General features: G+C 33.4%; 2 protein-coding genes across 3 annotated transcripts; both read left to right on the top strand.

Annotated features, from left to right (window-relative positions):
• Positions 1 to 7,059: 7,059 nt before the first annotated feature.
• LOC109259976 (putative olfactory receptor 56B2) lies at positions 7,060 to 8,212 on the top strand. Of its 2 annotated transcripts, XM_053899227.1 has the most exons (2): positions 7,060 to 7,078; positions 7,275 to 8,212. In XM_053899227.1, exons 1-2 carry the CDS (start codon positions 7,060 to 7,062, stop codon positions 8,210 to 8,212), a joined length of 957 nt encoding a protein of 318 aa, XP_053755202.1. The 2 variants fall into 2 exon arrangements, with proteins under 2 accessions (XP_053755202.1, XP_019293517.2); XM_019437972.2 differs by lacking the exon at positions 7,060 to 7,078 and having other exon boundaries at positions 7,256 to 8,212.
• A 7,732-nt stretch (positions 8,213 to 15,944) lies between these two features.
• LOC109260038 (putative olfactory receptor 56B2) lies at positions 15,945 to 16,904 on the top strand. Its single transcript, XM_019438025.2, has one exon. The coding sequence runs from the start codon at positions 15,945 to 15,947 to the stop codon at positions 16,902 to 16,904; it is 960 nt and encodes a 319-aa protein (XP_019293570.2).
• The last annotated feature ends 7,704 nt before the right edge of the window (positions 16,905 to 24,608 follow it).

Below are 24,608 nucleotides of genomic sequence, written 5' to 3'. Positions count from 1 at the left end.
CTTGCTTCTACATGCTCTTTTATAATACAGAAATGTACATAATACTATATTAACCGTGTTGTGTTATATAGGTTATTACATTATTATACTATATTAATAATGTGACTTTCACCTTTGATAGACAATAATTTCTTCAAACTCAAGATCTTTGGTTCATTGCTTAAAATTTCCAGCAAATGAAAATGTCTGAACATGGTTGAAGTTTCTAAATACTCATTAAATGTGGGTACTTTTGTAAGTAAATGAATGGATCGTCTATACTTAGATTTTATACATAATCACAACAATAGAATATTCAATTTTGCGAGAGCACATGGACTTTTTTGAAAACCTATAAAGTCAGAATCTACAAAGTATCACATATCTGGCTCCATATTCAAGGCACAGATTTGGATAAGATGAGCATTTGTACTCAGAAATTGTACAACTATGAAGAGGATGTGCTGATGATAAAGGGGGCAATGTCTTAAAATTTAGTACTGCTGGTTTTGTTAAGAAGGGAAATATGCTCGTGGTTAAAGAAACATTTTGATATAGAAATAGAATTTGGAATACGCCTGAGAATAAGTGAAAATGACTAATAGAGATTTTAATCTAGTGTTGGGGTTGTTTTTTGTGTATACAAGATGAATGGGAAGTAGTGAGCACTTGGATTCCAAGTTTAGTTCCACCACATTCTAACTGTATGACGACAGGCCACTTTCTTCACATTTATGCACATCAGTTTACTCATGTATACAGTGGGCAAATAATAGTAATGAACTTCATGGAGGTATTATGAGAATTAATTTTTTAATATATGTAACATGTTTAGAATATCTTATGGCATGCAAGAAGTACTAGACAAGTGTTTGCTATTTTTTTTTTTTTGTGAAATAGATAAAGTAGTTATACTGGCTTGCATGAAGGAAAAAAAAACTTACAAAAGGCTTCCTTTAAAGAGAAAGCTATGCTAAAATGTAGATATTTAAATACATTTATGCCTGTATGTAATAAAAGCTTAGCTGCATCAAACCCAGTTTAGGGTGTTGGCTAAATTATGTGATTTCAATACTTGTTCCTAATTACGTTGCTGGATTTGACTGACTTCAGACTGACTTGGGACTTACCGGCCCTAGGGAATTGGCTTTCTCGCCACAGAACAGGCCACTGAGTTTCTCTCCACTGATCATAAAACCCTGAAGTTCATCTTCAGTACTGGTATCCCATCTCTGGTTATCCTGAAGGCCATTACTTAAGATAAGTCAAATACAGCACACCCACAGTAAGTACATAGTTGGGGACAAAGCCAATCTTTTCATCTTCTGCAGAGATATGGGGATGTCTTCTACAGAAAAGAAGGACCCATCTGTGATAAGCAAAACTGTATAATAATCTCCAGTGATTCTATAGAAATCATGAAATCACTTGGTGCCAAATTAACATAAATCCTGGAAAATTTAACCAAACTTGATAGGACAAAATGATGGAATTTCCATAACCACTATGCTGTAATATGTAAAAAAATATTATAGTATATTAGTACTGACATTGTTTAGAATCATATTCACTGTTTTGTCAATTTTCTTTTATTAGATGTTATGTATCTTACGATTTTTCAGAAAATTTTCCAAACTCAAGATTTAGTTGGCTGTATCAGAAGTCATCACTTCCCTTTGGGTTTCTGTAACATATTTATACTCCTGTTTCTCTTAGCTTTCTGTCTCCTAATAATCATGGTATTAAGCCTTGATGGCTACTGTCCTGAGTAAGGAAAGAGCCATCCAATGGCCTCATTTAAACTGGCCACATAAATATTAATTCTCCTTCTATTTTGCAAGGATTTTAACAGAATTTAATTGTTAATACAAACCCAGGAGCTAGAAATGAATTATCTTATTTCATGATTAGAAGAGAGGATCCTAGAGGCTAAGGTAATTTTTCAAGTTCATTGGGGCCACATAGAGCTACATTTCACTCAAAATATTTGAAGGTTTTCTGAACTCTAAGAACAATACATTTTGGGTGTGTAGCTTTCAGTAGGAAGCCCTGTAACTGAAAAGACACTCAGCTATTCTTAAATGTCTGGCCAGAAATATTAAGTTTTAGCACAAGTCAGTAAATAAATAAACATAATCCACGGTAAGAACACATTACACTGTGTGTTCACTAACTGGAATTAAAATAAAAACTTAAACCCACCAAGCCAATGCAAATGCAAAAAAAAAAAAAAAAAGAATACATTACTCAGTTTTTCTTCAAAGTAATTTTTTGTGTTTTACTAACACATTAGCCTTTGGACCTCTAATATATTGATGAATGTGAACTGAGATAGTGGGCATCTCTGTCCTGTTGATTAAATAAATGATCTTTGTTAGACAATACTTACCATATTACAAAAGTTCTTTTTTAAATACCTGTTGTTGAAGTTGATTTTTAAAATTATAAATAGATAAAATCAAATACTTTTCTGACCTACCTGACCCATATTTATTTTCCTTTAATTTTTAAAAACATTAATAGCATTTATGTTTTAGACCAACTAGGTTCAAAGCAAAATTGAGCAGAAGGCAGTGGGTCAAAAAGAAATTAAAAAAAAAAAAAAAGAATTATCATATGATCCAGCAATTCCACTTCTGGATATATACTTAATCAAATTGAAAGTAAGGTCTCAGACATATTTATAAATCCATGTATATAGCAGAATTATGCACAATAAGCTAAAATATAGAAGCAACCCAAGAGGCCATCAACCAGTGAATGGATAAACAAAATGTGGTGTGTGTGTATGTGTGTGTGTGTGTGTGTGTGTGTGTGATGGAATATTACTCAACCTTAAAAAGGGAGGAAATTCTGCAATAGGCTACAATATGGATTGACCTTGGGGACATTATTTTGAATGAAATAAACCAGTAAGAAAAAGACAAATACTGTTTGATTCTACTTATATGAGATACTCAGTAGTCAAAAAAAAAAAAAAAAAAAAAGACAGGGTAATGGTGGTGGCCAGGTGATTGAGGGAAGAGAGAATGTTCAATAGTTATAGAATATCAATTTTACAAGATAAAAAGAATTATGGGAACGGGTGGTGGTGATAGTTGCACACAATGGGAATGTATTTAATGTCATTGAACTGTACACTTAAAAATAGTTAAGATAATAAATTTCATGTAATTTGGGTTACACCACAATAAAAGAAAATTGAGCAGAAGGTGTACAGAGATATCCTATGTATTCCCTGCCCCCGTACATACATTTCTAAAATAATATGTTTTAATGTCATGAATTATAAATAATATATCTCTAATGATAAACTATATTTGGTTGTGTATGGTAGATATATTTTACATGTTGCATAATTAGATTTGCAAATATTAGAAATTTATAATCAAAATAGTCCTAAAACATTTCTTTTTGCAAGGTATTTTCCGGTTTGAAATTGTCTTATTCTAGCAGCTTGAAAGTTTTCCTCTTTTTATAATTCCTTGAATAACTTCAGAGGATAGCAATTATATCTTCTAAGAAGTAAATTTTAAGATATAATTTAGGAGTTAATATTAGATCCTTTGGCATATTATTCTGATATTTTACACATTTCCAACTTCTGTTTCAATTTATTTATCTATTCAGTCAATCATAGTAAGTTTTACACTCTTTAAAATATTGCACAGTTCCTGAATGTCCAGTTTTGATTCATAAAGTATACCACTATATTCTTTAATATTTCAAAACAATTTTTCCAAATGCTATGTCTCAACTTTGAGTTTTTGTTTTCTGTTGAATAAGTTCTTAGATTGTGTTTATTTTTTAAATGTTTTTATTTATTTTTGAGAGTGAGAGAGCACAAGCAGAGTTAGGGACAGGGAGAGAGAGAGAGGGAGACACAGAATCCGAAGCAGGCTCCAGGCTCTGAACTGTCAGCACAGAGCCTGACGCGGAGTTTGAACTTATAAACCACAAGATTGTGACCTGAGCCGAAGTCAGATGCTTAACCGACTGAACCATCCTGGTAACCCAGATTGTGTCTATTTTTAATTAAAATATAGTTAACATACATGTTACATTAGTTTCAGGGGTACAACAAAGTGATTTGAAAGTCTTTATGTTATGCTGTGTTCACACAAGTGTAGCTAGCTACCATCTGTCACCATATGACACGATTACAACACCACTGAATATATTTCCTGTAGTGTGCTTTTCATCCCTGTGACTTATTCATTCCATAACTGGAAGCCTATATTTCCCCTCCCCTTCCCCTATGCCCAAGATTGTGTCTATTTTACAACACTCTTTAAATAATAGCTTTCATTTTTTGAGACTTCTTACTACATTTTTCCAGTTCCACTACTTTGCTCTCTTATTTTTATTGTTTTCTTTGTTTAATCTGAAATTAGTTGCTGTAATGCCTTGTATTATATGATTGCTTTATCACTTCATAGACACTTTTTTGTTTTCTATTGTATACATTTGAAGTTACAGATTTATTAATGCTTATTAAATTTACAAATGTATTAACCATATTCCCAAAGGTTTAAGTTCATCATTATTTTTCTATTCTTTCTTTTTTACAATTTCTATTATTATATTATATTTGTTACATTTATAAGTTCATACTGTTCCTAAATATTTCCAAATGTATGTATTCTTTTGTCTCTATAAGAATTTTTTGTTATTTCTCACTTATGGCCCATAACATGATGTATCTTGTGTACTTAAAATAGTCTGTAATCTCCTATTTTTGCATGTAGGTTTATAATTAAACCCTTGGGTACAAAATTGTTAATACTGTTATCAAACTTATATCATTACCAATTATTGTTTACATATTTGTTTCAAGAAATATATTTTCACATTTCTCACCCTAACTTTAAATTTGTAATTTCTACTTGAATTTCTTACAAGTTATGGTTCAGTGTTCAGATTCAGGTGAGTCACAAATATTATATTATCCTATAAATTGTCCCATACATCACTGCATAATTGTTATTTTTAACTCCATTAATGCTTTAAAAATAGCTGATACTGATGTTATTATATTGCTTTAAGAATTCTTGATTCTTTCTATACATTTACTTTCCAACTTTGCACTTTTAGTGCCCCTTAGAAATAATACAAGTTTTTTAAAAAAAATTAATTTGAAAATTCCTCCTGTAATCTGCAAATGTATTCTAATAATTATTGTATTTACCGATGTATATGAATTGTCTTTTTCATGCCAATATCCATTATTTTATTTTTGTTTTGATAAAATATCCATTATTCTTTTCTAACTCTATATTGTTTTGATTTGCTTCTCCCTTACATTTTTTAACATTCTCCATTACATTTTCCCTTACATCATTCCTTTACATTTTTAACATACGTGAATATGTCACTATGTCTGTTAACAGCTCAAACCTCCTCATGAATAATTCAAGAATCATGGGCATATAAACTGCTTAATCCTCCTCCAGTATTCTTTCATATAACAAATATGTACTGAGTGTATATTAAGTGCCAGGCATTATAAATGATATAAATTACACAAATAACATGTCTTTGCTTTCTTTTTTTTTTTAATTAATTTTTATTATTTTTTTTTGAGAGAGAGAGACAGAGACAGAGCACGAGCGGGGGGGCGGGGGGGAGCGGGCAGAGAGAGAGGGAGACAGAATCTGAAGCAGGCTCCAGGTTCTGAGCTGTCAGCACAGAGCCCGTCGCAGGGTTGGAGCTCATCAACCATGAGATCATGACCTGAGCCAAAGTGAAATGCTTAACCGACTAAGCCACCCCTTGCTTTTGCTTTCTTTGGGAGATATGTATATTAACTTAATGAACTAGACACTGACACCCATTATTGCTCCTTTGGGAAGTTAGAAACAGTCTTTCTGTTTGTTCTTTTAAGTGAAGTTGAAATTATTCCATTGCTCTGAACTGATGAAGGAATCTCACTGTCAGTACCCAAAATAGCACGCCCAAAGCTATTTCACTGTTCAGGTTTGGGTGTCAAAATGCCAAACCATAAACACTAGAGCTTTTAACCTATATAGTATATATCTAAACTACTATAGCATCAGTTTGAAATTTTAAAAACTTTAATTACATTTATCTCTTCATTTCGATCTCAAGTATTTTTAATTCTTAACTTGAAATTTAGCATATTTGTTAAAAATATTGTTATGTTTTCTTAACAATTAAAAATTAATAGTTACATCTTATTTCATTTAATTAGTTCATTATGTTGTAAGGAGTATAAAATGCCATTATCTGGATTAGGTGAATATATCCACCAAGACTATATTAACACTACCTTTCTGTACATACTATCATTTTAAGACACAATTATTTTTAAATACTCTTTATTTATATTGTATCCTTAATATATGCAATCCTTAAGAAGAAATAAATAAATAGCACACATTTTGAAAGAACACACAATGTAATCTCCTTTCATTTTAAATACAAAATATTAGTAAAATACTATATCAAAGAAATGTCTTATATAGAGAGTAATTTGATCTTATCAGAACTTCTGAATAAAATATTGATCCCATACTCATTAGTTTGTCAGTTTTGTTTTTGTTTTCACTTCTGCTTTATTAAGTATAATGTGACTGTCTGGACTACTTAAGAAGCAAAACTATGTCCAAAAGGGGAAAGTTACACAAAACCAGAAAGAACTGGTTTGAAAATACTGAGATTTCCAACCCATGTTGAAAACCCATATTTATAGTTGCATGGACTTAGGTAAGTAGCATACTGGACAGCACTTTACTGCTTATAAAGTTGATATACTAACTGAACTCATATATTTTAATGACATATAAATAATATTCTATAACCTTATCTGTCATCTGAGAAGACTCCATGCATGGAAATCTCTACTCTGAGACTTGCATTTGGTCTACAAAGAAAGCAATCTACCAGCAAAGTCAAACTTAAAGACCAGGCTATGACATGAGATGGTTTTCTTTTTATCAAGCTTCCATGACATAATATGGAAGATAATAAGCAAGACCCTATTGCTATACTGTTCTATTCCTCAATTATCAGAGAGTTGAAATCTTACAACTTGCTTTATAGAGTATTTGTGATGATTGAATGACTCCTAATTTGAAACGTGTTACCAACATTCCAGTTTTGTAATAATATCACACAAATGTTAGTGCTGAAGTGAGAATAATGAAGATGAATACCCCTTTTAATCTCATGAACCCAGATAACTCCTTTTCAAATACTTACAGTGTTTGTGATATTAAGTACAGTAACTTTGAATGTTTTCTTCCCTTAGTGAAGGATGTTCCAGCATCCTGGAGATTCCAACATCTCTAAGTTCCAGGTCTCTGAGTTCATTCTGATGGGATTCCCAGGCATTCACACCTGGCAGCACTGGCTCTCCCTGCCCCTGGCTCTGCTCTACCTCTTAGCTCTCACTGCCAACATCCTTATCCTGATCATCATCAATCAGGAGGCCACACTGAATCAGCCTATGTACTTTTTCCTAGGTGTCCTGGCTGTTGTAGACATGGGACTGGCTACCACCATCATGCCCAAGATTTTGGCCATCTTATGGTTCAGTGCCAAGGCCATCAGTCTCCCTGAGTGTTTTGCTCAGATGTATGTCATACATTGTTTTGTAGCCATGGAATCAGGTATCTTTGTCTGCATGGCTATAGATAGATATATAGCCATTTGCAAACCACTACGCTATCCAGCAATAGTTACTGATTCTTTTGTGGTCAAGGCAACTGTGTTCATGGCACTTAGAAACAGCCTGGCTACCATCCCAGTGCCTGTGTTGGCTGCTCAGAGACACTACTGCTCACAGAACCAAATTGAGCACTGCCTGTGCTCTAATCTTGGAGTCACTAGCTTATCCTGTGATGACAGGACAATCAACAGCATCTACCAGCTACTTCTGGCATGGACACTGATGGGGAGTGACCTGGCTTTGATTTTTTTATCATATGCTTTGATACTTCACTCGGTGCTAAAGCTGAACTCAGCAGAAGCTGCTTCCAAAGCCCTAAGTACCTGCACTTCCCACCTCATCCTCATTTTGTTCTTTTACACAGTCATTGTTGTCATTTCCATCACCCATAATGCAGCAATGACGCTTCCCCTTGTCCCAGTTCTCCTCAATGTATTACACAATGTCATTCCTCCTGCCCTCAACCCCATGGTGTATGCACTCAAGAACAGGGAGCTTAGGCAGGGCTTGTATAAGGTTCTGAAGATGGACAAGGAGAACTAACCCTGAGAATGGGCTCACTTAGATAATTCTCCCACATATTTATCCATCATATTATCCAATCATTACACATGGCAGAAGAACTAAGGAACATGTACACTGGCAACTTTCAGTTAGTATAAGGAAACTGTGGTGAAAGTGAAACTTCACAAAAAGGGGTGATACTAATATTTGAAATCTTGGTAGTCAGAAAAGTTTTTCGCCATAACACAATGATGCTGATTGTCTCAAGGATTCCAAGGGACAAGTGCAATATGCATCTCATTTTCCTGCCTAGTTGCCCTGGCTAGAACTTCTAGACAATGTTGAATGAGGTGGCTAAGGCAGATATATGCCAGTCTCTTCTTTTTAATGGAAGAGTTTAGTCCACGCATATTAATTTGCTTAGTAATAACATAGTACCAATTTCTGCCGTTTGTATATATGCTTTCTAATGTGTCTTATATCTTTTAAAATTAGCAAAGGACTTGAATAGACATTTCTGTAAAGAAGATGTGCAATTTCCTTCAAGCACATGAAGGAATGCTCAACATCATTAGTCATTAGACGAATTCAAATCAAAACCACAAGATAGCACTATATCCTCTAAATTGGCCTTAATTCTTTGCTGTTGTTGTTGTTGTTGTTGTTGAAGTATAATTAACATACAGTGTTATATTAGTCTCAGGTGTACAATATAATGATTGAAAACATTATTCAGTTATCATCACGATAAGTGCACTCTTAATCTCCTTTATCTATTTCCCCTATCCCCTCCTCCCTTACCTTCCTCTGGCAAACAATTTGTTCTCCGTATTTAAGAGTGGATTTTTGTTTGTTTGCTTGCTTGTCTCCATTTTCTTTGTTAGTTCATTTGTTTTGTTTCTTAAATTCCACATATAAGTGAAATCATATGATATTTATTTTTCTCTGGCTGACATTGCTCTTAACATTATACCCTCTAGGTCCTTCCATGTTGTTGCAAATTGAAAGAGCTCATTCTTTTTTATGGCAAGTAATATTTCATTGTATATATATACTACATGTTCTTTCTCCATTCATCTATGGACACTTGGGTTGCTTCCATATCTTGGCTATTGTAAATATTATGGCAAAAAGACACAGGGGTGCATATATATGTTTTTGAATTTGTGTTTTCATTTTCTTTGAGTAAATACTTAGACGTGGAATTACTGAATTATATGGTAATTCTATTTTTAATTTTTTGAGGAACCACCATAGTGTTTTCCCAAGTGGCTGTACCAATTTGCATTCCCACCAGAGGTTTTTTTTTTAGTACCTTGTACTTTGAAAATTATAAGACACTGATGAAAGAAATTGAAGATGATACAAGCAAATGGAAAGATATTCCATACTTATAGTTTGGAAGAACCAATATTGTTAAAATGTCCATACTACCCAAAGCAATCTATAGATTCAATCCAATGCCTATCAAAATACCAACATTTCTCACAGAACTAGAACAAATAATCCGAAAATTTGTATGAAACCACAAAGACCTAAGCTAACAAAGTAATTTTGAGAAGGCAGAACAAAGCTGGAGGTATCAAATTTCAAGATATGCTACAAAGCTGTAGTAATCAAAACAATATGGCACTGGCACAAAAATAGACACAGGGATCAATGGAACAGAATAGAGAACCCAGAATGTAACCCATGCTTATATGGTCAATGAATCTATAACAGAGAAGGCAAGAATATTCAATGGGGAAAATATAGTCTCTTCAAAAGATGGTGTTTGGAAAACTGGGCAGCTACATGCAAAAGAATAAAACCGGACCACTATCTTATACCCTACACACAATAAACTTAAAATGGATTAAAGACCTAACTGTGAGACCTGAAATCATAAAACTTCTAGAAGAAAACATATGCAGTAATTTCTTTGGCATTGGCCTTAGCAACTTTTTTCTAGATATGTTCTTAAGCAAGTGAAACAAAACCACAAATGAACCAAAATAGTCTTTCACAGACTAAAGAAAACCATCAACAAACCAAAAAGGCAACCTATTGAATGGGAAAAAATATTTTCAAATGATATATAAATCAGGGTAATATCTAAAATGTATAAAGAACTTATATAACTCAACACCAAAACAATAAATAATATGATCAAAAATGGCTTTATTTTTTTAAATATATGAAATTTATTGTCAAATTGGTTTCTATACAACACCCAGTGCTCATCCCAAAAGACGTCCTCTTCAATACCCATCACCCACCCTCCCCTCCCTCCCACCCCCCATCAGCCCTCAGTTTGTTCTCACAAAAATGGCTTTAATTCTTTTCAATTGGTCAGTGTCAGAGATTTTGTGGAAATACTGGTGTACTCACACATTGCTGATGGGAATATAAAATCATACAGGAGATGTTAAGACAGTTCAAAAATTACTCAAAAAGTTGAAAACAACTACCATATGACTAATCAGTTCAAACCCTTAGTATCAAAAGAACCCAAATGTTCATCAGCTGCCTAATGAATGAACAGGCTGAGACATATTCATCCACAAGGCATTATTATTTATCCATAAAAAGGATGAAATACTGATACATGCAATTATAGAGATGAACTTTGAAAACATTATGCTACATGAAAAAAATTAAACATAAAAGTTACATGTTTCATGATTACAGTTATTGGATGTCCAAAATAGGTGATCTATTGAATCAGAGAGCGTATTAGTTATTGTCAGGGGCAAGAGAGACAGGAGAATAGGGAATGACTAATGGTTATGGAATTTTCTTCTGAGCTAACAGAAATATTTTGGAATTATAAAGTGCTAATACTTGCACAGCATTGAGAATGTACTTTAATCCACCCAATTGTACATTTTCAAACAGTTTAACTGGGTAATTTTATGGTATGTGAGTTTTGCCCCTCAAAAAGAAAAGATTAAATGAAAAAAGTGCTAAAAATTTTCTCTACATATGTATTTGTTGATCATTTCCAGCAAAATAAAGAAATATGTATGTCTAAGAGTAGGAAATGGTTTAAAAATTATGTAAATACATATTATGTAATGTTATATAATCATAATATTAATGAATAATCCTATTTTGAATGTGATTCTTATATAATGTCGATTGAAAATGGCAGAATTTATTTTAATATGGTATTATCCAAACTTTCTTCAAAAACATATATAGCAAAAGTGTATTAAGAAATGTATTAGAAGTTACCTCTACATTATAGAATATGAGTTTTGTTTATCTATTCCAAACTCATTTTAGTTTTTTCCGTCAATAAAAATATATAAGCATTACTCGTTATCTAATAAAAGTCATAAAAATAAAATCGGATATTACATTTTATAATTGCTATTATCACCATCATCATTAATATCTCAAATTTTTATTATTTATTGCAGCATCAAAATATTCTTGTCCTAATATGTAGGCGTTATAAACCTGAGCCTGAATTTCTACAATGCCATAATATTCATAAACATTGTCACTGTAAGGTGAAATAAACAATTAAAGAACACATAAATGTGTATGATGGTGATTGAAACTTTGTGAAAAATTTAAATGCTGTCAACTTGTGTCCTGAAGAACTTGACACTAAAAGAAACGAAATTCTCAATGAATATTAAAATCACTAACTTTCATTAAAATTTCCTGTCTCATTCTCACCCCCCATGCATAATTCTTCACACACAAGTACACCAATATTCATGCATATTAAATTATTCTCTTATTTGTGCACCATCTCATAAGTGGTAAGAATGTAAAGCTTCTCTTTTTCTACTTCAGTAAGGGTTAGTTTGACTCTTATACCAGCGTCTGTGTCTCTAATATGGTGCAATATACCCTTGGGAGACATAACAACATTGTTATTTAAAGATTCAATTCAGTAGTACAGACATCAAGAGATTTAGAGGTGGAGGGTTGCACATATACATAGCATCAGGACGTTTTTTACCTCAACACTTGGACCAGATTTCATTCATCTGTCTTCTACAGAGAAACTAAGGTACTAAAGGACATCAAAAGTGAGACTAGTGACAGGATTTAATAAACTTGTCAGTACTGAGATAAATAGGAGCCAGGCTTTGAGGATATATGAATTGATTATTATAAATTCACAAACACAGGTTTGGTTCCATCCATCAATTTGAAGGCATTAATGCCATAAATGATTGGATTTTCTTTACAATGTTCATTTCCTCAATTCTCAGAGTACCATTCAGTGTAATTTTCCCTCACGATTATGAATATGTATGTTATCTCCCTAACCAAACAGGAATCACTGGCCCTGTTGTAGCAGAAGTGAGATATGAATCATCCCCATGACCAGAAGAAATGAAGAGCTAGAGACTAGTTTTCAGTCATGGTCGGAACATTCTTGCTTTTCACCTGTCATTCCATTGTCTTGGAATGAGAATCTAATTTACTTGCTTCATTCCTAGAGAGATTTATTTGTCACTATGCTTCTTCCATTCTAGATAGCAAAACCTACTTGGAGGAAACCTCTGTCATATTGAAAGAACACTCAGGGTTGTAAAATAAGGACCATCCAGTGAGGAAACATGCTTATTGTCTATGGAGTTTGAAAATGAAAACAGACAATAGATGATAAAAAAGTTTACCTTATAAACAGCTATATTTGTGTGTTAATGCTACTACTTCAATATACCTGTACATTTTCCTTGCAGAAAAATTAAGTTATAATGTATTGAAATCATTTAAATTGTTATGGAAAAGATGTGCTATGATTTGTGGTTATTGCTATATTATATGGTATTAACTTGGAGCTTTAACTGAGAATTTGGCAAATGTATTGAAGGTGGACGGAAATCTCTCAGGTAATATTAAAACCATTAGAGTAATCACCACTAGAACTATAAAAAGGAAACACAAGGAAAATAAATATTTATCTCATAGAAGAAATATATTCTTAAGAATGGAGCACAAGTAATATCAGAGACAGATTTCTTAAACTCAATTTATGGGTTTGTATGCTTTTGCTCATTTTCTACTTTCTTTTCTTGCATTGAGTCAAGAATTGACTATTCAAAAAACAGAGAAATAAATGAAGAATGATCCTATTTTCAACATCTTGACAACTAGTAACACTCATCAAATACTAATAAATAAAACATTTCAAATCTATCATACATATGCAGTAATCAAATGTTATGTGTGTGCAAATACATAGTATATATACATGGATATAAGTTGTTGCAGATTTGTACCTCAATAATTTTTAAAAGAAACATGAAATATAATTATCTATAAATACTAAGGAGAAATTTACAGCCCTCACAAAGAGACTTGATGACAATTTTAGTATGCAAGAAATCAAATTTTAATATTGCAAACTCCTACTATCCTTTATCTATAATACAAATTATAAGGCTTTTGAGAGTCTTGCAATTATTAGCTTAAATGCACATTAATACCGCTATGCAAGATATTGCGGATTAGCTAATGAGTTGCAACATATTCCAGTGAATTCCCCACTTTGCATTTTCCACCTTGGATGAATAAATTGAAAATATTACTTCAGAGTCTTCTATTAATTTGTGAGTGGAAAACCATATCATCCCTCTAGTCTTGACTGATCTGTGATGACACCAGGACAGTATTCAAGGAGCATTCTTATTAATTAGTTTGCCTTATGTTGCTTTGCTACTTCCAAAAAGTGTTGCTTTTTGAAGTATCTAATCTTTCATTCTCCTATACGAATTATGGTAAAAGAGAAATGTAGGTTGGAAAAATGCATAAAGAACAACTTGACATCTCTGACTCATCCACTATGCAACACAACATTAATTATCATCTTATGATGCCTGGTCATTCTGGGAGGAAACATTAACATGTACTACACATGCAGATGCATCCACTGCGATGTGGGCAAGGGGGAATGAAAGGGCTGAATTCAATATTCATATTTAAGTGTGAGGCCCAGAGTGTCCAAGAACACTGGAAGTCCATCACATATTCCTCCAGGAATTAACCATGTGGATTCTTCTCTAAAAAAAGAGTGAGTAAAGACCTATAAACACTGATAACTAAGGATGTCAACAATGGGGCAAAGAGGTCCCCAAGAGGACCAAAGTAAATCCTACCAATTGCTGAGACTCAATCATCACCTGGAGTTTCACATCAGCTTCAAAGACTTTTTATTAACTGTGAATTCATGCTCAAAGATTGCAAGATATTTGACAAATAGATCCAAAATTAAAGATAAAAGAGCAAGCTATAAAAATTTAAAAAATTGAAAGTAATATCTTATGAAAATAACAGATATAAAACAGAATAGGTATATTTACATAAATACATATATTCTTAATATACAACTCTTCATTATGATATATATATAATAGAATGTGTTTACTTGGGTGAGGAAGAATATATGTGTCATGTCTATTTATACACTGCTCTTCTGTAGATACTATAATTTGAACCACAATATCTTCCAAATATTCTGTTTTTATATTAAGTTCTTAATATGTCCAGTTTTAAGGGAAATAATAATAAATAGCCTATATTTGGTAGAAGTACATCATAAAATTCTGTTTCACTTTTACCTCTTAATGAAGAAATTATTGAATTAAGGAATTGTTTAGATATACAGTAATTCAGTAATATGATTTAAAACACTTATCTCAAACTCATTTTCTCAAAAACATGTATTACTCATTACAGTGAGAGGATCTACTTGGCTCCAAGAGGAAAAGTATGTAGAAATAGGAGAAAGTTACTCAAAACTTGAATCAATTGGTTTTAAAGAACACTGAGATTCCTGAAACACATTTCTCTCTGTTCTAGTTACTTGGATTTGGGTAAGTAATTAGAAATTTTGGAAATTTGTTTCTTCACAAAAAAATTGGGTATACTAATTTACTCCATGCATTTTCATTAAAACTAAATAATATTCATGGATACCTCAAAAAATCCCATGTATCTGAGTAAATGCAGTAATTTTCAAAATCTATAACCTGATCCATGACCTAAATGTCTTAATGCCTAAACATTCTATTCTCATTCTGTACTCTCTCAATGCCTAAACATCTCTACTCTCATTCTGTACTCTCATTCTATACCTGCAAATTATTAGTTGCCCAGAGCTGGAAGGATGAGTCAAACAGTCTGTAAAGAAAGTAACCCCATAGCAAAATCAAAGTGAAGAGGCCAGCTTGTGGTATCAGATCACTTTTCTCTTATTCAGGCTCCATGATTTACCAGACAGAAGATAATGACCAAGGTCCTGAAAATTCTACTGTGCAGTTCTTCAATTCTGGAAGGGTGTAAATAATATGTTCTGTCTTATGGAGCTTTTAGGATGATTAACTGACTTAACACATAGAAAGTGCTATCACAGTTTTCATTTCGCTAGAAGTGTCCATAAATATAAATGGCAGGATCAGAATGATGAAAATGAAGAATCCTCAATTTCAACATCTTAAACATGGATAACTTCTTTCCAAATGTAATCAGAGAGGTTATTAAAAATAATGACCCTGGAGCCCCTGGTGGCTCAGTTAAATGTCTGACTTGGCTTAGGTCATGACCTAGTGGTTCATGGGTTTGATCCTCCCTTGGGCTCTGTGCTGACAGCTTGGAGTTTGAAGCTTGTTTTGGATTCTGTGTTTCCTTCTCTGCCTCTTCCTCAATTGTCCTCTCTCTCTCTCTCTCTCTCTCTCCTTGTCTCTGTCTCTCTCTCTTTCAAAAACACATAAACATTTAAAATAAAAGAATAATGACTGAATATTTTCCCTCTTAGGGAAGGATGTTCCAGCATCCCGGAGATTCCAACATCTCTAAGTTCCAGGTCTCTGAGTTCATTCTGATGGGATTCCCAGGCATTCACACCTGGCAGCACTGGCTCTCCCTGCCCCTGGCTCTGCTCTACTTCTTAGCTCTCACTGCCAACATCCTTATCCTGATCATCATCAATCAGGAGGCCACACTGCATCAGCCTATGTACTATTTCCTAGGGGTCCTGGCGGTAGTAGACATGGGTCTGGGTACCAACATCATGCCCAAAATTTTGGCTATTTTATGGTTCAACGCTAAGGCCATCAGTCTCCCTGAGTGCTTTGTGCAGATGTATGCTATACATTGCTTCATGGGCATGGAGTCAGGTATCTTTGTCTGTATGGCTATAGATAGATATGTAGCCATTTGTAAACCACTACACTATCCAGCAATAATCACTGAATCTTTTGTGGTCAAAGCAACTGTGCTCATGGCCCTCCGAAATACCTTAACTACCATCCCAGTGCCTGTGTTGGCTGCTCAGAGACACTACTGCTCACAGAACCAAATTGAGCACTGCCTGTGCTCTCACCATGGAGTCATTAGCTTATCCTGTGATGACAGGACAATCAACAGCATCTACCAACTATTTCTGGCATGGGCATTGATGGGGAGTGACATGGCTTTGATTTTTTTATCGTATGTTTTGATACTTCACTCAGTGCTGAAGCTGAACTCACCAGAAGCTGCTTCCAAAGCCCTAAGTACCTGCACTTCCCACTTCATCCTAATCCTATTCTTCTACACAGTTGTCATTGTCATTTCCATCACCCATAGTGAAGCAATCACGCTTCCCCTTGTCCCAGTTCTTCTCAATGTACTTCAAAATACCATTCCTCCTGCCCTCAACCCCATGGTGTATGCACTCAAGAATAAGGAGCTGAGACAGGGCTTGCATAAGTTTCTAAAGCTAAACACTAAGGGCAACTAACATGACCATGAGGCTCACTTTTAATTTTCATATTAATTCATCGATTATATTCTCAAACACTGCATATTGCAGAAAGAACTAAGGAACATATCATCTGGCAACTACTCAGTATAAGAAATCTGGTGAAAATGAAACTTCAAAATATAAAGTGGTAACTACATTTGAAACATTCGTTGTCAAGAATGATTTCCAGATGAACAAAATGATGCTTATTATCTCAAGGAATCCAAGGGAGGGATGAATAGAATATGCATCTCACTTTTTTACCTGGTTTCCCTAGCTTAAACTTCTAGACAATGTGTAACTGAGGTAGTTAGAACAGATATCTGCCAATCTTTTTTAAATTGGAGTTTAATTGACATGCATTGGTGTAAGTAGTGATACTGATACTGATACTGCCATTTGTCTTTTGCTTTCTAATGTGTCATATATATTTTTAAGTGGACAAAAGTACTTGAATAGACATTTCTCTAAAGAAGATGTGCGATTGCCATCAAGCACATAAAGACATGCTCATCTTGTTTGTCATTAGACAAATTCAAATGAAACCACAATAGACCCCATATGTCCCCTAAAATGGCTGTAATTTTTTTTAAGTTTATTTTTGAGAGAGAGACAGAGCATGAGTGGGGAGGGGCCGAGAGACGGGGAGACACAGATCCGAAGCAGGCTCCAGGCTCTGAGCTGTCAGCACAGAGCCCAATGTGGGGCTCGAACTCGTCAACCTTGAGATCATAACCTGAGCTGAAGTCGGACGCTCAAGTGACTGAGCCACCCAGGTGCCCCTAAAATGGCTGTAATTTTTTAAATTAGCCAGTGTTGGAGATTTTGTGTAAATATTACAATCCTCATACATTGTTAGTGAGAATATAAAATCATGCATGAGATGTGGAAAGCAGTTTGATATTTATTCAGGAATTTGAACGCAATTACCATATGACTCAGCAGTTCAACCTCTAAGTATATACCCAAATGAATGACAACTAATATTATAACAATAACTTATACACAAATGCTCATAATAGCAATATTAGCCAAAAAAAAGGAAAGAATGGAAATGTCTATCAGCATCCTAATAGACAAACAGGTTGAGGCATATTCATACAAGGCATTATTATTCATCCATAAATAGGATAAAGTACTCATCCATGCTGTTACATGGCTGAACTTTGTAAGCACTGTGCTGAGTGAAAAAAGCCAGACACAAAAAGCTACCAGTTGTACATGTATGCAAAATTCCATTTATTTGGTATGTCCAGAATAAGTAAGTCCATTGAACTAGAAAGCAAATTATTTGTTGCACAGGACTGGAAGGATGGGTCAAAATGGTGTACTGATTAATGATTATGAAGGTTTTGTTTTGTTTTGTTTTCTGGTTTGTTTGGGACTGAATCCTTTCTGGAGTTATGTATTTCTGATGGTAACACAGCATTGGAAACGTACTAAAAGCCACTTAATTATGCACATTAATTGATTTAAATGGGTAATAGATGATATGTGAATTTTACCTCAATAAAATAAAATTATAAAGTCAAAAACCGTGCAAAAAGTGTTATCTCCATATATATTTGTTGTTACATAGCTTGTGAAATAAAAAAATTAAATATGATTAAAGGGGAAAATGGTTAAAGGAATGGTATAAGTACATGTGATGTACTTTTATGTAGTCATAATACTACTGAATAATCCTGTTAATGCTTATTACATGTCCATTGAAAATGGCAGAACTTATATGTTAATATTGTATTACCCAAACCTTTTTTCCAAAACGTATAGTAAATATTTATTAAGAGAAATCAAAATTTACCCCTAAATTATGGAATTTGAGAGTTCTATTTATCTTCCTCCAAAATAATTTTCTTTTTCCAATGAATACAAATATACAGGAATGAATCTTATTATCTAATTAACATTATTAATAACTAAAATCAGATATGTTGCTATCATCACCATCATCATTATTATCTCAAAATTTGGGTGTCTAAATATTCTTACTTAATATGTATGCATAATAAGCCTGACCTTTGAATGAAATTCTACAGTGCCATAATATTTATCATCAGCCTCACTTAGAAAAAAAGAAAATAAACCAATAAAAAAGACATGAATGTATGCGAGAGTATATCAAACTTTCTGAAACATTTTAAGTGCTTTCAACTGTGGTCCTAACGTCTTTCACAGAAAGAAACAAAATTCTCAATAAATATTAAAATTGCTAATATTTATTGAAATTACCTTCATTTCCATCCCCCACCCAATACTTTTCTCACACAAGTACAGAGATATAGGTATATGCATGTAAAATTATTATTTTATTTGTATATGACCTTATAGACAGTACGAATGTAAAGCTTACATAATGTCAGAATCATGGCAACCTAAGTTGTTACTTTTTTCTCTCCCCTTGATTTACAATATTTAAAATTAACAAACTGGCTAAGGGACTACAACTTTGTTATACCAGTGAAAAGAAAGAATAATTATGTAACATCATATAGGTGCTAATTGTTGCTACCTTGACCATCATATTACGGCATATAAATGTACCAAATTATCATATTATACACCTTAATTTACACAATGTTTAAGTAAAATGGATATTAATAACAATTTAAAGATTTATTTTACTTAAGAAAATGTAAAGCTTCCACTCTTACTTGACTCCAATACCAGAACCTATATCTCCAAATGTTGTGCAATATTCCTTTGGGATAAATAACACATATATTTCTCTAAAGATTCAGTTCAGTGGTACAGATATCAAGGGATTTAGAGTTTTCAGGCTGTGAATGTACATATATGGTAGAATCATAATGTTTTTGACCCATACCCTGAACACCTGGACCAGATTGCATTCTACTCACTGTTTTTGCTGTTCAGAAACTAAGGTATTAAAGAAAGCACAAAAGTGGAACTGACAAAATTCTTGTTGTTTTTGTTAGTACTGAGATAAATTAGGGAGAGTCTTTGAGAGTATATGAATTGAATTGATTTCTATTTGAGAATTACAGGTTTGATTCCATCCACCCATTTGAAGGCATAAATGTTGTCAAAGGTTGGGTTTTCTTAAAAATGTTTATTTCCCCAATTCTCAGGTTACAATTCAGTGCAACTAAATTTCCATGATGTTATGAATATCTTTTATCTTCCTAACCAAATAGGAATCACTGTTCCTGTTCAGCAGAAGTTAGGTATGAATCACCCCATATGATACGAGGAAATGGTGGCGAGCTAGAGAATAGTTCTCAGTCATGGTCAGAACACTCTTGCTCTTTACCTGCCTTCTCCTTGTTCTCAGAATGGTAATCCAACTTGCTACAATTCTAGAGAGATTTATTTGTGATGTGTATCTTCCATTTTATACAACAAAACCTACTTGGAGGAACCCACTGTCATATTGAAAGAAGAGCATGAGGTTACCCTGAGGACAGTCTAGTGAGGAAACAAATTTCCTGTTTATGGGGTTTGGGAAAGAGAGTAGACAATAGATGATGTAAAATTGTACTTTATAAGTGGTGATATTCCTGTGTTGATGTTACTACTTCTACATATTTGCCCACCCATAGCATAATATGAGTCCATTTTCCTTAGAGAAAAATTAAATTATAGTGTATTGAAATTACTGAAATTTGTTTTAGAAAAATTCTAATGTAATTGGTGGTTAATGCTATATTACTCAGTTAATTCGGATCTTTAGCTGAGATTTTATTTTATTTTATTTTATTTTACCGTTTTTATTTATTTTTGAGACAGAGAGAGACAGAGCATGAACGGGGGAGGGGCAGAGAGAGAGGGAGACACAGAATCAGAAGCAGGCTCCAGGCTCTGAGCCATCAGCCCAGACCCGAAGTGGGGCTCGGACTCAGGGACCGCGAGATTGTGACCTGAGCTGAAGTCGATGCTTAACCGACTGAGCCACCCAGGCGCCCCTTTAGCTGAGATTTTAAAAATGCATTGAAGATTAACCTAAATGACTCATATAACAATAATACCAGTTATAGTAATCACAGTAGAATTATCCAAAGGAAACACAAGGAACATAAAAAGGATATTTATCTCAGATATAAAAATATGTTCTTAAGAATGGAGTACATGTAATCTAAGAGACATAATTCCTGTTCTCACTCTATGGGTATTCTACATTCTCCTGTTGCATGAACACCTGGTGCCAAGAGTTGACACCAAGAGTTCAAAAGTATTGAGAGGGAGAAATGAGAAATGATCCTATTTTTTTCAACATCTTTGACACAGGTCAAATTACATCAGTCGATGCATTTCAAAGTCTATTGCATTTCCATAGTAATTAGTTACACACACATATATATATAAGTATAAATACATATACATATGAATTATTATAGTTTTGTTTCTTAATAATAATTTTGAAATGAAATATGAAAAATATAATGTATACAAACATTAAGTAGAAATTTACAAGACTGACAAAAAGAAATGATGACAATATTGGTGAGTAAGGGAAGATGCTAATACTGTAAACTCATGTTATTATTCTATCTGTACTGTACATTACAAGGCTTTTGTTAGTGTTGCAATTATGAGCTTCAATGCAATTTAAATCTATACAAGAAATGGCAGATGATTGCTATACAAGAAACTGAAGATTAGCTAATGAGTTTCAATATATTTAAGTGAATTCCCCACTTTTGAATTTTCCACTGTGGCTTAATAAAGTGAAAAATGTTATTTCAGAGTTTTCTATTATTTTGTAAATGGAAAATCATTTCATACCTGCAAATGAAACACTTCGTAGAATCATAGAGAATAGAACTGTGTCAAGCATGTAATCTTGTCTCTCAAAAGTGATCTTGATCCAAAACTTGCTTGTTTGGTCTCATTCTTGTCTGACATTAATATCTCTGGACTAGTTTTGGGGTATGCATTTAGTGTGTATGTATGACTTTTGTTAACCAAAAGTCTTTGTGCATACTTTGTGTATGGTTTGCTTTGCACATCTTGTTCAAAAATATTTTTATTTATATATATGCATATATTTTTATAGCATAAGTTTGTATATAAAATCACTATGAGTTGTGAACCAAATGTAGTATATGTTACTTAATTGACCCTTATTTCTCAATCCAAAACATTCGTTTTTCTTGCTGCCTTATTATTTCTCTGCTTTTTTATGTTTCTTCTGATTTATCTATTTCATAATGGGGACTTTTTTTGAAATTTAGGTTTTCTATAAATTTATGAAGTACACATTATAGTTCAGCTTCCTATACTCTTCTCCAAAAAATTATACTCTACCAAAAATAGTATTTTGACTGCCTATAAGAATACTCAAAGTCTATTATGAAGTTTGAGCTATTTTTACATTAGTCATTCATTCACTCACAAACCCCTGTTGATATCTAACACGTGCACATTGTCTTGCTAGACACTGCAAATACAAATATAAAAATAAAAATAAATATAAATATAATGTGTATTTAATGTATAAATGGTTTGGTTAAACTGACTGACACAAGAACATCAGTAGGTTTTTACAATACCATCAAGTTAGAATAGAAAAAAGAGATTGATCCATTGGCAAATATACTCTTCACCTACAAAGCCTGCCACTTTTCCAATTATTTGATATTAAGAACATTTAAGGGGTGGGTCTCTCTCTCTGAGAAACAGTTGTTCTTCTGAAGAAGGTGATGAATGCAGCTGGATTCGGTGGTGGGAGGACACAAAATAGATTGGAGGGGTGCCAAATGAAATGCCAAAATTACCAGCGTGAGCTGAGTACGAAAGAGCAAACAACATTATAACAGATAGCTGACCTGGCAGAATCCTAATCACGTTTCAGGTCTAAGAGCATTTGTCTTTTCCTCTTTGAAAACTTTCCTGATCTCCACCAAAAGTTAGCTTAGTTGCCCTTTCCCTCTAGTCTTGCCTGATCTGTGATGACACCAGAACCATCTTCAAGGAACATTATTATTAGTTTGCCTTATGTTGCTTTGCTACTTCCAAAAAGTGTTGCTTTTTGAGGTATCTAATCTTTCTTTCTTCTATGAGAATAAAGGTAAAAGAGAAATGTAGGTTGGAAAAGTGCATAAAGAACACCTTGATATCTCTGATTCATCCACTATGCAACACAACATTAATTATCATCTTATGATGCCTGGTCGTTCTGGGAGGAAACATTAACGTATACTATACATGCAGATGCATCCACTGCGATGTGGGCAAGGGGGAATGAAAGGGCTGAATTCAATATTCATATTTAAGTGTGAGGCCCAGAGTGTCCAAGAACACTGGAAGTCCATCACATATTCCTCCAGGAATTAACCATGTGGATTCTTTTCTAAAAAAAGTCTCTGAGTAAAGACCTATAAACACTGATAACTAAGGATGTCAACAATGGAGCAAAGAGGTCCCCAGGAGGACCAAAGTAAATCCTACCAATTGCTGAGACTCAATCATCACCTGGAGTTTCACATCAGCTTCAAAGACTTTTTATTAACTGTGAATTCATGCTCAAAGATTGCAAGATATTTGACAAATAGATCCAAAATTAAAGATAAAAGAGCAAGCTATAAAAATTAAAAAAATTGAAAGTAATATGTTATAAAAATAACAGATATAAAGCAGAATATATATACATAGGTATATATATATCTTTGTATATATAATTTCACCTTTAATTTACCTTTCTTCACTATAAGTGTAAAGGAAAGTTTTTACATGAGTTACAGTGAGTTTATCCATCAAGTCTAATCCACACTGATCCTCTACTATAATTTTGAACAGATTATTTTTAAAATATTCTGTTTCTATTAAGTCCTTAAAATTTCCATTATTGCAAGGAAATAAATAATAAATTACACGTATTTGGTAGAATTACTTCATGAAAATTTGTTTCAGTTTTTACATTAAAATAAAGAAAGTCTTAAATATAAGAATTTGCTTAGATATGTGGTAATAATTTATTCATTTGTTTTAAAAACATTTATCCATTTATCTCAAACTCATTTTCATTAAAGATTCACTTTAATTATTATAGTGTGAGTAGCTGTACAGCTCCAAGAAGAAAAAATGTGTTAAAGAGAGGAAACCAGAAACAACTGGATTTAAAGAATACTGAGATACCTGAAACATATTTCTCTCTGTTATAATTACTTTGATTTGAGCAGGTCATTCACAATTCTGGACATCACTTTCCTCACTAAAAAAAAAGGGTAACTTACTTACTTCACACATTTTAATTAAAATTAAATAGTATTCAGGGGCGCCTGGGCGGCTCAGTTGGTTGAGTGTCTGACTTCAGGTCAGGTCATGATCTCACGGTTTATGAGTTCAAGAACCACGTCTGGCTCTCTGCTAACAGCTCAGAGCCTGGAGCCTGCTTTGGATTCTGTATCTCTTCCTTTCTCTGCCTTCCCATGCTCATTCCCTTCTCTCTCTGTCACTCAATAATAAATAAATGTTAAAAAAATAAAATGAAATAGTATTCATGAATACTTAAAATATTCTCATGTACTTGAATCAAAACAGAGTTATCTTCAGTAATCTATATTCTGATCTGTGACTTAAGTGTCTCAACACATAAACATCTCTATTTTCCCTGTGTATGTTAGGTGTCTAGAGAAAGTATCAGAGCACTTTCCTCTTCTCCAGGTTCCATGATTTACCAGACAGAAGATAATGACCAAAGTCCTGACAATTCTAATGTGCAATTCTTCAATTATGAGA

Source organism: Panthera pardus, unplaced genomic scaffold (assembly GCF_024362965.1).
Source record: "Panthera pardus isolate Hobbes unplaced genomic scaffold, ASM2436296v1 HiC_scaffold_12, whole genome shotgun sequence".
NCBI lineage: Eukaryota > Metazoa > Chordata > Mammalia > Carnivora > Felidae > Panthera > Panthera pardus.
This window is presented reverse-complemented; position numbering and strand designations above follow the sequence as displayed.

Coding starts and splice junctions, on each gene's coding strand:
- LOC109260038 (XM_019438025.2), top strand. CDS start 15,945: ATGTTCCAGCATCCCGGAGATTCCAACATCTCTAAGTTCCAGGTCTCT.